General features: G+C 43.4%; 2 protein-coding genes across 2 annotated transcripts in view; both read left to right on the top strand.

The window, feature by feature from the left end:
• LOC310784876 (class I histocompatibility antigen, F10 alpha chain-like) overlaps positions 1–14,083 on the top strand; it is a gene marked incomplete at both ends in the record, with an annotated part of 357,580 nt that overhangs the window by 65,412 nt on the left and 278,085 nt on the right. The gene's annotated exons all lie outside the window — the stretch shown is intronic.
• Positions 7,956–14,083, top strand: part of LOC310785692 (major histocompatibility complex class I-related gene protein-like) — a gene marked incomplete at both ends in the record, with an annotated part of 31,575 nt that continues 25,447 nt past the window's right edge. Inside the window, 2 exons of the mRNA XM_083646832.1 lie at positions 7,956–8,133; positions 11,962–12,228. Of these exons, the coding sequence (XP_083502958.1) occupies positions 7,956–8,133; positions 11,962–12,228 (445 nt within the window). The remainder of the gene's footprint in view (positions 8,134–11,961; positions 12,229–14,083) is intronic.

The following is a 14,083-nucleotide window of genomic DNA, read 5'->3' as shown; positions in this document are numbered from 1 at the left end:
CTAAACCCCGTTGTTATACTATAACTACATGCTTATTTGCGGGCTGTATTCTAAAGCGTTACCGAAAAATCTCCTCTTTGTGGGTCTTTGTAGCACTTTGCCGCCATCACAGAAAAACTCCACATTTTTACCACAAATAGGTCGGCAGTTGACCCCCCCAGCCCCTAGCCTGTGGGAGGCTTTCACATGCAAATGACAATCCTGGTCCTGGATGGGGGGGGTGGGCTATTGACTTAATAGGTAACACCTCAGGACAATGGCTGGTGTGTGAGTGCCTCTGTGATTGTGAGAGAAATAAACTTAAAATAGGAGTGGGCTATAAATGGGTAATTTTTTGTTTTGCTTAGGTCTCAGTTTTTTTGTATTCCATTTGCCCTATCTCAACATGAAATGACAAAATTTTTGGCTTCAGGTCCAAGAAAAAAGTGTGCAGGGCACAAATCCAAGATGACCACCGTTTTCCCTGAAAAATCACATTTCTAGCCATAACTTTGTCATTTTTGGGTCTTTTTACTTGGTTTTGGTGTCTAACCCTATGTTTTGGGGGTCAAGCAATCTATTTATGCATCTAGAAGTAGTCACAAACCATCATATATTGAGTTGACAAAAATGACAAAGTTATGGCTAAAAATGTGATTTTTCAGGGAAAACGGTGGTGATCTAGGATTTGTGCCCTGCACACTTTTTTCTTGAACCCCAGGCCAAAATTTTTGTCATTTCATGTTGAGATAGGTCAAATGGAATAAAAAAAAAACTGAGACCTAATAAAAATGACCAAAAAAGTGTTTTTGACCTCTGTATAGCCCACTCCTACTTAAAAGAAGTAAAGTGTTAGATCCCAAAACAATATCTGCTTTCACACACAGTTGAGGGCCGGATTGAGATGGTCCAGGGGCCGCAAATAAATAAATGATGAAATGATACATTCCCTATTAACAATCAGATCACTTTCAAGATTTTGTGCCTAGGTCCCCCGTCTGAAAAGATGTTTACTTTAGATGTATGAAAAGTCAAAAAAGTGGCGACAAGATAGCTCAGCAGGCCAATATAAACAGTAAATAGAAAAAAGGAGCTTCTTGATGCTTATAGAAGGATTTAATAAAGAAGTAATGTACAGTTATGCCCTCTAACGTGACGAGCTCCTGTGGCGCCCTGTGATTGGTCAAGTCCGTCCCTGTGATTGGTCAAGTCCGCGATGACGTTACAAGCTCGTTTCCAGCCTGCCCCGGAAGCCCACATTTTCTTATTTTATTTTATTTCTTTATCTTCCCTGAAGCCTCTGGTTTTCATAGAGAACTTCTCCCAAATTAAGTCCCACTCTAATAGGTATGTAACGTTTTATTCTCTCTATTTTATAATTATTTTCCTTTGGTTTAAAAGTACACTGTTGTGCTAGCGAACGTGTTGGTCCAGCTTCCATGGTGTGGATGTTTCTCATTTTGATTTCAAACAGTGTTATTTGTGTGTTAAGCTATAGCTTTTGTGTTAGCTGCTAATGCTAACAAAGGCATGGAGCTCCCACTCCGTGGATCAATATACAGCATGTGCCGATATGGCCATTTTGCGTTATTATTTATTATTCCAATAATGACATTTTAGCCGATAAATATTTTATTTGCTTTGGAAGCGTGCTCGTGACATCACAAGCAGCTGCGCGAAACATGGCCGCTCCAGTGTGTGGCTGTTCGGTTTCAGTTGATAACAAAACAACGCTATTGCAATTTGCAATACATGTCCCGCAAGGTTTCTGAGATGAGGGGGAAGTCTGAGCTGGCGTTACGTTAAACCAAACATGGGGGGGAAGCAGCAGATTTGTTTAGCGTTAACATACAGTCAATGACATTAACGTTAGCTGTTGTGGTGGCTAATGTTAGCTAGCTGGTTGTGGCCTAGCTTGTAGTTCAGCAGGCAGCGGTCCTCAAGCTTGTTGTGACCAAACATCCCCACATTTAAAGCACTTCATACTCCCAGAGCTGGCGTAAACTGTAGAGAACCTCATGCTTTACCCGAAATGAAATGTCCAGGGTTTCTGTCTTAACTCCAAAAGCAACCCGCTAACGTAACATTACATGTAAGCTAACGTAGCTAGCTAGCTGCTGGGCAGTCATTATCTAGTTATAATGTATAGAGACCAATAATAAAGAAAACAAATGCGCACATTTACATAAAAAAACACCAGTCAACATCACATTGCGTTTTTATCTAGAGGGAGCATTCTTCAGTAAAAAGTGAAACGACACAGATACTGTATGATGGCTTATAGTGAGGCTTTCCATGCCTGCCCCATTCACAGAACTGACCCCAATGCAAAATTCAGACGGCCCATTTAGTTGCCAGTAACATGCCAATAAGAGTCTAAATTACCATGTCTCTTTTGGTTTATCTGCAGACTAAGCGCTATGGCTTTTGGTTCTATAAAAGCCTTTATTTTTTGTATTGACTATTGAGGGATACACTTGACTAAAACAATCATATTATATCAGAAGTTTTGTTTGTTTTGTGTTCACAATAGTGATGTCAGTTAGAATTGGTTAGGTCAGAGCTATGGAATATTAAATCATCCATCTTTGCTCACTACATCTGCGCTTTCTTTTTTTTACCCCAGGTGTGCATAAAATACAGGTTAAGAACTTATTTTTTTAAATACAAAAATGTGAAATAATTATCGGTTTATCGTATTGGTTATCGGCCAGGAGAAGCATATATTTATCGGTTATCGTATCGGCTGTAAAAATCCATATCGTGCATTGCTAGTTCTAGGTCATGTGTTCTAATGTTTATGTGTGTTTTATGTACGTTTTCTGTTATTCTTTTTGTAGTATGGAGAGAGAGATGGAAGTCCCCAAAGTGAAGAGAAAAAGACCTCGGCAAATCTGTGGGCATTGTGACAACGAGCTTTCTCATAGTCAGTATCATGATCATAGAAGACGCTTTTTCATTAATGGAGTTTGGGAGATACAATCCAATTGTGCTGCCGCTAATGTGGTATCAGATGCTGCCGTACAGCACCGGTCCACACATCCACCAGATTCAGTCCATGGTAAGATAAGAATAGTTAACCGCTTTTATAATATTCTTGTAGATCCACTTTGATTTCACACTTTCTATTCATGTGAATAATAATGTTCAGAGCAGAGGTGCCAAAATTATTTAATCTGTATGGACGGTTGTGGTCCAAAAATAAATGGTGTTCAGTTGTATGCATCAATAATGAGTTTTGCGTGGCTTGTTATGTCTTCTAGATTAAATGGCAGGTGACCAAAGCATTCATCTCTTTGGAGAGAGTGGAGGGACATTGAGTGGGACTTTTGGGTCAGAAAATGGTAAGCAGCGCAATGTGATAATTGAGTTACTGTAGGCTTCCTGTGCAGATCTGCAATGTCTGGGGACATATTACAAACATATCGCCCAGGTGACCCAGCCGAGGCTTGTAATAATAATAATCATTAAAGAAAAAGTCTTAAATTCAACTTGTTCAAACTTGTAGATATCCACACCAATAGCTGTTCAGCATGGGTACGATTTCAATCCACTCTCTTCATAACAAACTATGTTCTTCATAACAAAAGTGTGCTATACATTGGGCTGTATAAAAGTAAATAAATCTGTTCTGTTCTCTATTTCATTTGTCTTCACAGATTGAGCCATCCACACAATGTGGCGGTGACCTCATATTTGATGGGAGCCCTGGCTGCGAGTGCAGACTTCTACACTTTGGACCACGATGTCCTTCTGAGTAAGTAACTTGGGTTCAGTGGTCTAATTTGTGTCAGTTTAGGGAACCACTGCTCTAGTGTGTGTGTCTATACATATCAGTAGCCTATATTTTATATACTTATATGGAAATGTAGAGAGACAAAGACATGGCGCAGTTCTGAAAGACAATTTTGTATTTGTAACATATTCATTTAATATTTTTTTTCAGCTGCCTGTAAGACCTGGTTTGAGAGTGTTAGGAGACGATTCCGGTACACCCAACCTGGGCTCAAGGAGAAGGGGAACGCTGCAAAGATTGCATCGCGGAGTCGAGCCAGAAGATTGAGGGTAAGATCCAAAATACCTATTAGCAACAAATAAATACATTTGAAAAACTTAACAGCAATGTCTCTTTCCCAGAAGTCATGACCTGGTTATTCAAGATCATCCACAAACCTTGTTATGAGCCGTTACATGTAGGAACTATTTACTTTAGACCGAACTACACCCACTAGCTGCTAGCTAATTGCTACATGGCAGCTAGCTAGCAGCTGTGGGAGTAGTTTAGTTAAAAGAAAATAGTTCCTACATGAAGCTGCTCATAACTAGGTCTGTAGATTATCTTGAGTATCCGGGCCATTATTTCTGGAAAGAGGCATTGCTGTTGAGTTTTTATAATGTATGTTTCTGCCATTTTGAGCACCACAAGCCAAGTGCCATCTAGTTATATTGTATTGGAGAGAAGGCAGACATCTCTAAAACTCAGGCAACTAACACAAAACAATGTAGATGATAAATAGCACTACAGGTAAGACGAAAAATATGTAATTTTAGGGTGAGCTGTTCCTTTAACTTGAAGGCATTTGTTTTGTTACTGCAACACGTAACAAACTACTTATTTGCAGTTTCTGACTGTGTGCGTTTCTGTTTACAGCTCTACACACTGAGGACAAAGGTGCTGACGGACTTGGAAAAGGATATGTGGAGGGGCGTCTGTCACGACTTTATGTCCGATGAAGAGGATGGCAATGCAGATGGTGTAAATGTGTGGATGGTGCGGCGTCCGTATTTTCGCAGTCAGGAGCTGGGTAACTTGTGTGCTGTGCTACAGGAGAGACTGGACGCAGCCTCCCACATGACACCCCGCCCACCGCGTCTGCAGGGACCATCTTCAGGAAGACGCCAACCCCAAAAAATCAAACCAGATGCCAAAAGACATTTGGCATCTGAACAGTAAACCGTTCACGAGCATCGGCACTGGACATTGGCGCTGGCCAAAAAGCCCTGTTTGGTGTGTTGTGTGTGTGTGTGTGTTTTTGAGTGTTTGCATGTAACACTCATCTTAAGCATTTATTTTGAATTTGGGCAAGGACCCCTGTGTGCAGTGTTTTTTTTTCTAATTTTCTGTGTGGTGTTCTCATCTTAAGCATTTATTGAATTGTGGTGTGTGTGTGGTGTTTTTATATTAAAGCATACGCTTTTCTACCTATTTCTCGAATTATGTATTTTTTCTCTCTCTCAATATTGCAGTGTGGAAAATACCAACATTACTGTCTTTCAGAGGCTATTGCAGGCTCATTTTTAGAATAGAATAGAAGACCTGTTTTAGATTTAGAATGTAAATGGTCTATGAAATAAATAAATTAATGTAATTTCACATAACTTGAACACATCCATCCAGATTCATTTGGGTCCTTCATAGGAAATAATGTGAGCACCTCTGCCTTATAGGGTAACAACAATAACATGAAAGTATTTCCAGTAAGTGCAGATTTTTATGTAGGCTTATGTACACACAATTTATTATTATGAAAATCATTTTATTAATAAGGGGGGGGGGGGGTTCACTGTTCTATATAGCCATTGGCTCATGGCTGATCTATCTGACCAATCGGTTGATTGTGTTTGTAGTTTTCATCCAATGAATGGCCAATGAATGGCTTCCCATGGCCAGGGGCTGTCCCAATGGATGTCGCCCCTGGTCATTCATTGGATGAAAACTACACAAACAGCTACAAATACAATCAACCGATTGGTTCTACATCCTGGCTGTCTCCAAACTGATAATTGGTGTCATCACATTGAAATGCACCTCTGAATGCCCCCCTCAGAGATGATAAGTGCCCTCTGCCATGGTACCATTCATATGAATGGCCCATGCAGGGTGTGAATGGCTGGTATGGTTCCTGGGTTTTAGTTGACTGGGAAAGAGGGGGGAAAGTACAACCAAAGTGTCCGCAAATTGAGCACTTTGTGGTAATTTACTTGCCTGGAAAGCAGGTTTTTCATGCAGTGTTTGGTTTGAGGGCACAGTCTCTAGAGATGCTGACGTTGATCTTGTGGATGGTGTCTGGGTGGAAGTCTGTTCGCTGCAGCAGGGTGGAGATGGTCACGCGGGAGTTGGGGAAGGTGGTGGAGGCTTTTTCTATCACTGCCCGGAGGGCGGTAGCCACCCCTTCCTGCTGCGTTCCGAGGTCATTTGTTCCTGTGTGGATGATGATGTGGGTGGGGGAAACCTAGTTTTTCCACACTCAACAGCTCCATGGCTCTCTGGGTGTTTGGGCACCAGAGCTTAGTCACTCTGTGTTTAGGGAAGAGTTTATTTTTGTCAATAAATTTCCCATTCGAGTCAATGAGGATTACCACCTCTTCCTGTTGTCGGTTGCTCTGGAGGGTGTTGTCATTTCCTGGGGGGAGGCTTGGGTCTCTATTTGGGGGGGGGGGGGTTTGGGGCGGGGGGGCAGTCTCTATCTTGGAGGTGGGGGGAAGTGTTTGGGGCGGGGGGGCAGTCTCTATCTGGGTGGTGGGGGGAGGTGTTTGGGCCAGGGGGGCAGTCTCTATCTGGGAGGTGGGGGGAGGTGTCTGAATGGGGGGGGGGGGGGGGGGTTGTGTCTGTCATGGAAGTAGAGGGGGATTGCTGGGTGTATGACACCTTGTCTGTCTGAGCCAGGGCCAGGGTGTCAGTTGTGGGGTTGGGTGTCTCTCTCTTTTTATCCTGTCTCATCTCTCTCACCTCCTCTCTCATTGCAGTTAGCTGGGCCATGCAGCTTTCTTTGTCTTCCTGTAGCTGTTTAACCTGGGCCATGCAGCTTTCTCTGTCTTCCTGTAGTTGCTTAACCTGGGCCATGCAGCTTTCTCCGTCTTCCTGTAGCTGCTTAACCTGGGCCGTGCAGCTTTCTCTGTATTCCTTGACCTCGTTCCTCAGTGCTGCTAGCTCTTTTCTGTACTTCTCTGTCTCCTCTTTCCTCTCCTTCTGTTGTGTTTTGTTGCTGTGGCCCTGGTCTGCTTTCTGCTCTGGGTGGGGAGAACTGACTGCCTGTCTGAGCTGCACTATTTCTACCTCCAACTGGGTGAACTTTTCTCTCAAGGTGTGAAAGTCGTTCTGTATTGTGTGGTCTGATGTGTCGTCAGTGGGGGGTTCCCCTTGCCCCATGTTCTTTTGTTCTTGCTGGTCAGAGCTGTGACTGGCGGAGGAGGGGTCTTCAGTGGCGTGGGAGACCTTCTCTTGTGCTCTGTTTTTTATTAGTTTGAAATCTTGTTGACAGTTTACAGTGGTTACGACCTCCTCCTTGTCACTTATCTTCAATGTCTTGCCTTCTGAGAAACCTGCTTTCCTTACTGATCCAACGTATTGATCCAAGATAGCCTTATGCCATGCCGTAGTGTCCTCTGTGTAGAAGATCAAGTTGCAGGTCTTTGCCTCATTCTTATATAGATCTGCATAGAGAGTGTCGGGGTTGCCCGTTAGCAGTTTATGTTTGTATTGGTTGCGGGCACTATCGTTGGTGACTTCTTTAGGGTATATGATCTTGATGGCCCCTAAACTCACCTCTGCTCCAGCCTTTGTGGATCCCATGTTTGAGAAGTGTGTAGTCCAGTAAAGTTGGTTTGGTCTTTTCCCAAGTGATTTTCTTCAGTAATTTCCTAATTTCAGTGGATGTCTTGGGGTTTCTCCAAAGTATATCCAAAGTATATCCAAAGTGTTGTTGTTTATCTCATCCCAAATTGACAAAAAGCAAAAAAAATTCAGGAGCTCAGCTCATTTTCATGTTGCTGCAGCCTCTGCTGCACTCTCTCTCTCTCTCTCTCTCTCTCTCTCTCTCTCTCTCTCTCCCTCTCTCTCTCTCTCTCTCTCTCTCTCTCTCTCAGGTGTCCACACCCTCCAGAGGATGTATGGTTGTGAATGGGATGATGAGACAGGAGAAGTTAAAGGGTTTGATCAGTATGGCTATGATGGAGAAGACTGGCTGGTGTTGAACATGACAACATGGACATGGATCGCTGCTAAACCAGAGGCTGTCAGAACCGCAGAGAGCTGGAATAAAGACACAGCTAAGTTAGCAAAGAAGAAGAAGAAGAAGAAGTATTTTTCACAGACCTGCATTGATTGGCTGAAGAAGTATGTGTTCTATGGGAAGAGCACTCTGCAGAGAACAGGTAGAGTCACATGACCTGATGTAGTTTCATCAACACAACAATGTTCATCTGTCTCTTCTGTTTCTAATGTACAGAAACATGACAGTGAATATGAACCAACACACACACACACACACACACACACACACACACTAGCACACACACACACACACACACACACACACACACACACACACACACACACACACACACACACACACACACACACACACACACACACAGGGTTACATGTGTATCTTTGTATCTCTTTCACTTTCAAGTCACTGAGCTTTATTGGCATGAAAAAACAGGGCTTATTTTGTTTATTTGTATTTTGACACCGTACGTTGATGGATTTGCAAAAGGCTGCGCTCAGCTCACCATATAAAATATGAGCTTGTTGAACGGTGCAACACTGCAGCTGAAGGACGTAGCTCACCTGGCTTGTTGTGTTGGGAGAGCCCAGGTGATGCATCTCCATCTTTCAGACAGCTCAATTGATGTGGTTGTGTGAAGACTCCGTGAAGATCATCCTCAAGAGTTCACGTACACAGAGACAGGACCAAACAAAAAGGCTCAACAAAACTATGATAGGTTATCGTACACTCTTGCTCCCGGGACCGCCATCTTAGGTGAGGGCACGGGAGAGTGAGCCCCTGCCCACATCACTATGGGCCTACAGCAGGGATACTCAACTTGCTTTGCCCGGGGGCCACTTTCGTGAAATGATAGAAGGCCAGGGGCCAGTTAATAAACAATCTACATTTTTCTGTAGCGGATTGTAGGTTTTTGGGGTGTCAGCCGGAATTTAGTCTGACAATGTTGTGCACACCGGATAGTTAGTTAGGTTAAGTTAGTTAGGTTAAGTACATACATAAGTGCCTGGGTAGCGAGCAGACGGCGGTATGTGACAATTGAGCAGCTAAATCATAGATTATTGAAAGATATTCCATATATTCCAGACTGAAATGCTCTAACAGAAGTGGAGTATTAGCCAGAATGACATGAACATTTGGACACTTATTCAGCGGGTATCTTGCGTTGCAGGTGCATTGTATTTTTATTTATTTTATTTTATTTTTTGCAATTCCATCGCGGTCCACACAGGGGGCACCCGCGTGCCGCAAGTTGAGTATCACTGGCCTACAGTATATGGCCCAACTACGGAAGCCTACATGGACAAAGACTTCTGTATCACAAGCTAATGTCACCTCCTTTGATAAACAGCCAAAAAATATAAAACATAAATACTGTATCTATCATACATGAGCTGAGAGAGGTGACTGTAGTACTAGTCCATGTCTGTCTCTGTTTGTCAGTCACAGTGGTCAGATATTCTGCCACTGATGTCAGTTTAGGTCCAAATAATTAACACTCCATTCTTTTTAAGATTATTTTGGGGCCTTTTGCCTTTATTTGATATAGGACAGCAGGCAGACAGGACAGGTGGAGAGAGAGAGAGAGAGAGAGGATGACATGCAGCAAAGGACTACGGGTTGTATTTGAACCCGGGCCGGCCGTGAGGAGGACTAAGCTTTTGTGGTCCCTGCTCTGGTGAACCACCAGGACGCTAGTCTCTTAAAACCGATGGTGGCTCTCTCAATTTCTAAATGCTTCCTCCTAAACATCTGTAATTTGAGCACAGAAAACTTGGTCAAAACAGAAAGAGAAGCTCAGGGAAAATAATGAGCGATGATCGGGGGATGTCCCGGATGTCCCGTAAAGGCGGGACATCCGCTCGTATTTCTGTAATCACCTGCATCGGTTCAAACTTCCTCCAGTCTGAAGCCCCCCCCATCCCCCATCCCAACTTCCTTTGTCCATGTTCTGTAGGTGTGACATACAGACTGTTTAAGCTGCATTCGCAGAATGAGAAGAACAGTCTGGCTTGAGAGACTATGATGCCCCCGTACATTTCTGTGGTGTCTTTCCAATAAGTGTTCAGTTATTTTTGTCTTGTTATAATGTGATTGGGCCAGATAGTCTGTGGGCTGTCCTGAGGCTGTAGGGTTGGTTGAGGTTGAGGAGCTGAGTCTCAAAACATGCAAATATGTTGCCTTTTCTGTCATTATCCCCTTTTCTGTCTGTCTCAATCTCACTCTACCTTTCTCTCTCTCTCCTCTCCTCCCCTCCACTCGTTCTCCTCTGTTTCTCTCCCTCTAACTCCCACCCTCCCTCTGTCACCATCTCTCTCTCTCACCCCTTATCTCCCTCTTCACAACATCCCTCTTTCTGTTTCACTCTCTCCCTTCTCTACCTCTCCCTCTCTCTTCTGTCTCCATCTCTCCCTCTGCATCTTCCACCCCTCCCACAATTTTTCTCCACTCCCTCCTTGCATTGCACCCCCCCCTCTCTCTCTCTCCAGTTCTTCCCTCGGTGTCTCTCCTCCAGAAGTCTCCCTCCTCTCCAGTCACCTGCCATGCTACAGGTTTCTACCCAGACAGAGACATGTTGTTCTGGAGGAGAGATGGAGAGAAGCTTCAGGACCTCATGGGCCAGGGAGAGATTCTCCCCAACCACGATGGAACCTTCCAGACGAGCGTTCAGCTGAACGTTTCATCAGTCAAACCTGAAGACTGGGGGAAGTACGAGTGTGTGTTTCAGCTCACTGGTGTCAAGGACATCATCACCAAACTGGACCCAGCAGTGATCAAGAGGAACCCATGTAAGAGTGGTCTCAGAGCTGATAGAGATTTGGGGATTCTTTGTTGTGTTTGTGAACAGTTGGGTACTCTCAGTCTCAACAATACAATTGCATAGTATCAACTAATGAGACCCACGCATGTTAAATGAACCAAACAGAAACGTGTGTTTCAGTATAAAATATATAGAAGTTGCTTTATTTGAATTCAGATAAGTGCTATTGTTTAAAATCAACTAAGGCGAGAGAGAGGCACAGACGCACCGGAGCAATGTGACTATACTACCACCAGGGCCAGGGAGTAGACGTGAAAATAACTCAGTGCACTGCAAACCAATTTACACACGTTAGTGAGTCCAAAGTCCAAACCAAAGTATGAAGTAAACTAAACACCGATGCTATCTCCTGCTCATACCAGTGAACCAACAGAGACTGCTTCCCCCCGGCAATGAGCCTGAAACCAAGCAACAGCATTAAAAAAGGATATAGGGCAATCAAACAAAATAGTAAGAATAAGGCTATGTTATTGCATCAACCCAACTACAAATTCTCTCTCTCTCCATACATATATATATATATATATATATATATATATATATATATATATATATATATATATATATATATATATATATATATATATATTTATATATGTATTTATACAACAGGTAGTTCCAGCCGGGCAATTTGATTGGACAAGAGGGATCCTACCAGTGCCGATATTTCACGATAACGCACTTCACTGTGTGTAGATCACTCCGCTTCACATGCAGCTGCCCTAATCAACAAAACGCTTCACATCAATGTGTATGACAAAAAGTAGACAGCCTGCAATTAATTAGGCTGATTAGGTTACATTTTCGGCAAAGCAGAAAGCTGAGGGGACTATTTTTGTTGGTGGAGGAATAAATAGAGAAATCATATACTGTATTTTCTCCACTTTTTGCCATTTTTTTAATCAGCTTTGTTTAATAGAACTGTTGTATAAAAGCAATATCACACTTGAGGTCGTGCTGTTGTTGTCTAATATCGTCACTGCTGTGATTCAGTCGTAGGCACGAGGCCACAGGCACAATTGTATTATGCCCTCAGTAGCTCACAGGTGACATTGATTATCTATTGGGCAGGTCCTACCTGTCACATGTTGTTACACATGTATTTAAAAAATCTAACTCAAAAGCTGAGTTTCTTCCCTGTTTGTCCCACAGTGACTCACTCCCTGAAGTTTCTCAGCACTGGATCCTCTGGAGTCACAAACAGCACAGAGTTTGTGGAGGTTTGGTTTGTTGATGGAGTTCAGGTGCTTCACTGTGACAGCAACACCATGAGAGCAGAACCCAAACAGGACTGGATGATCAACACAACAGCAGATGATCCACAGTACTGGCAGAGGAGGACTGAGGAGTGTCTGAAGAGCCAGGAGATCTTTAAAGCTGAACTGGAGATTGTGAAGCAGCTCTTCAACCAAACTGGAGGTTTGTTTATGTTTGTAATTCTGCTGATTTTTTTTAACTTGGTTGTAAATTAGCAGAGATATGTAGCCTCCATTACTCTCTCTCTCTCTCTCACACATGTGTGTGTGTGTGTGTGTGTGTGTGTGTGTGTGTGTGTGTGTGTGTGTGTGTGTGTGTGTGTGTGTGTGTGTGTGTGTGTGTGTGTGTGTGTGTGTGTGTGTGTGTGGATAGACTGTGTGTTGGTCGCAGTGGTAAAGAGGATAGTGACTCTGTTGGGATCTGTTTGACAGCAGTCTCTGCCACCCTCTGTCTGTCTCTCTCACATCATAGGCCACCTTTCTCCATCAACAGTGTTCAGCTGTTTGATACTGAGGGTTTTCCTCTCTCTCTCTCTCTCTCTCCCTCTCTCTCTCTCTCTCTCTCTCTCAGGTGTCCACACCGTCCAGTGGATGTCTGGCTGTGAATGGAATGATGGGACAGGAGAAGAGCACTCTGCAGAGAACAGGTAGAGTCACATGACATGATGTAGTTTCATCAACACAACAATGTTCATCTGTCTCTTCTGTTTATAATGTACAGAAACATGACAGTGAATATGAACCAGCACACACACACACACACACACACACACACACACACACACACACACACACACACACACACACACACACACACACACACACACACACACACACACACACACACACACACACACACACACACACACACACACACACACACACACACACACACACTGTACATGCAACTGGCATGTTTTTGTTAACTTTACACACATCTTTGTCTTTCTATCTCTCTTCCTCTCTTTCTTTTCTCTCTCTCCCTCTTCCTCACTTGCACTTGTTTCTGTATCTCTCTCTCTCTCTCTCTCTCTCTCTTTCTCTATTAAATTATTGGAGCAAAGTAACTGCACACCTGTGACAGTGACTTTGTAGTTGTCGAATGTAGTCACAAATCTGTATCAGTGGATCTGAAGTCACAGAGAAATCTGCTTTACAAATGTACTGATACAGATGTGTGACTATGTTCTACAACTATAAAGTCACTGCCACAGGTGTGCAGTTACTTTGCTCCAATAATACCATCATATTTCTCATACCCGTCACCCTCTCTCTCTCTCCCTCTCTCTCTCTCACTCTCTCTCTCCCCCCTCTCTCTCTCCCTCTCTCTCTCACTCCCTCTCTCTCTCTCTCTCTCTCTCTCTCCAGAGCTTCCCTCGGTGTCTCTCCTCCAGAAGTCTCCCTCCTCTCCAGTCAGCTGCCACGCTACAGGTTTCTACCCTGACAGAGCCATGTTGTTCTGGAGGAGAGATGGAGAGAAGCTTCAGGACCTCATGGACCAGGGAGAGATCCTCCCCAACCACGATGGAACCTTCCAGACGAGCGTTCAGCTGAACGTTTCATCAGTCAAACCTGAAGACTGGGGGAAGTACGAGTGTGTGTTTCAGCTCTCTGGTGTCAAGGAGGACATCATCACCAAACTGGACCCAGCAGTGATCAAGACCAACAACCCAGGTAAGACTGGGATCACAGCTGATGGAGGAGGAGAGACACATTTAGTTTACTTCTTACAACTGACTTGCAGTGCATGTTTTGTTGTTGTTACTGGACCGTTTCTCTCCTTGTTGTGTTTTAGTTGTAATTTTATTTTCTGCTATCCAGATGATGTTGACGACAACGACGAGGGCAATGATTATTATTATTTATTTCTTTTTTTACCTTTATTCATGCAGGGAGGGCCATTCAGAGCGAGCTTTCTTTTTCAAGAAAGAGCAACATATACAATAATACAATTACAAAAAAACCTAAGTAACCTTGTATATGTGGCTACATCTAGTTTTAGATGGTATCTATTTAGT

Source organism: Poromitra crassiceps (genome assembly GCF_964638095.1).
Source record: "Poromitra crassiceps genome assembly, chromosome: 11".
Classification (NCBI taxonomy): Eukaryota; Metazoa; Chordata; class Actinopteri; order Beryciformes; family Melamphaidae; genus Poromitra; species Poromitra crassiceps.
Note: the sequence above shows the minus strand (reverse complement) of the source record. Positions and strands in the feature narration are given on the sequence as shown.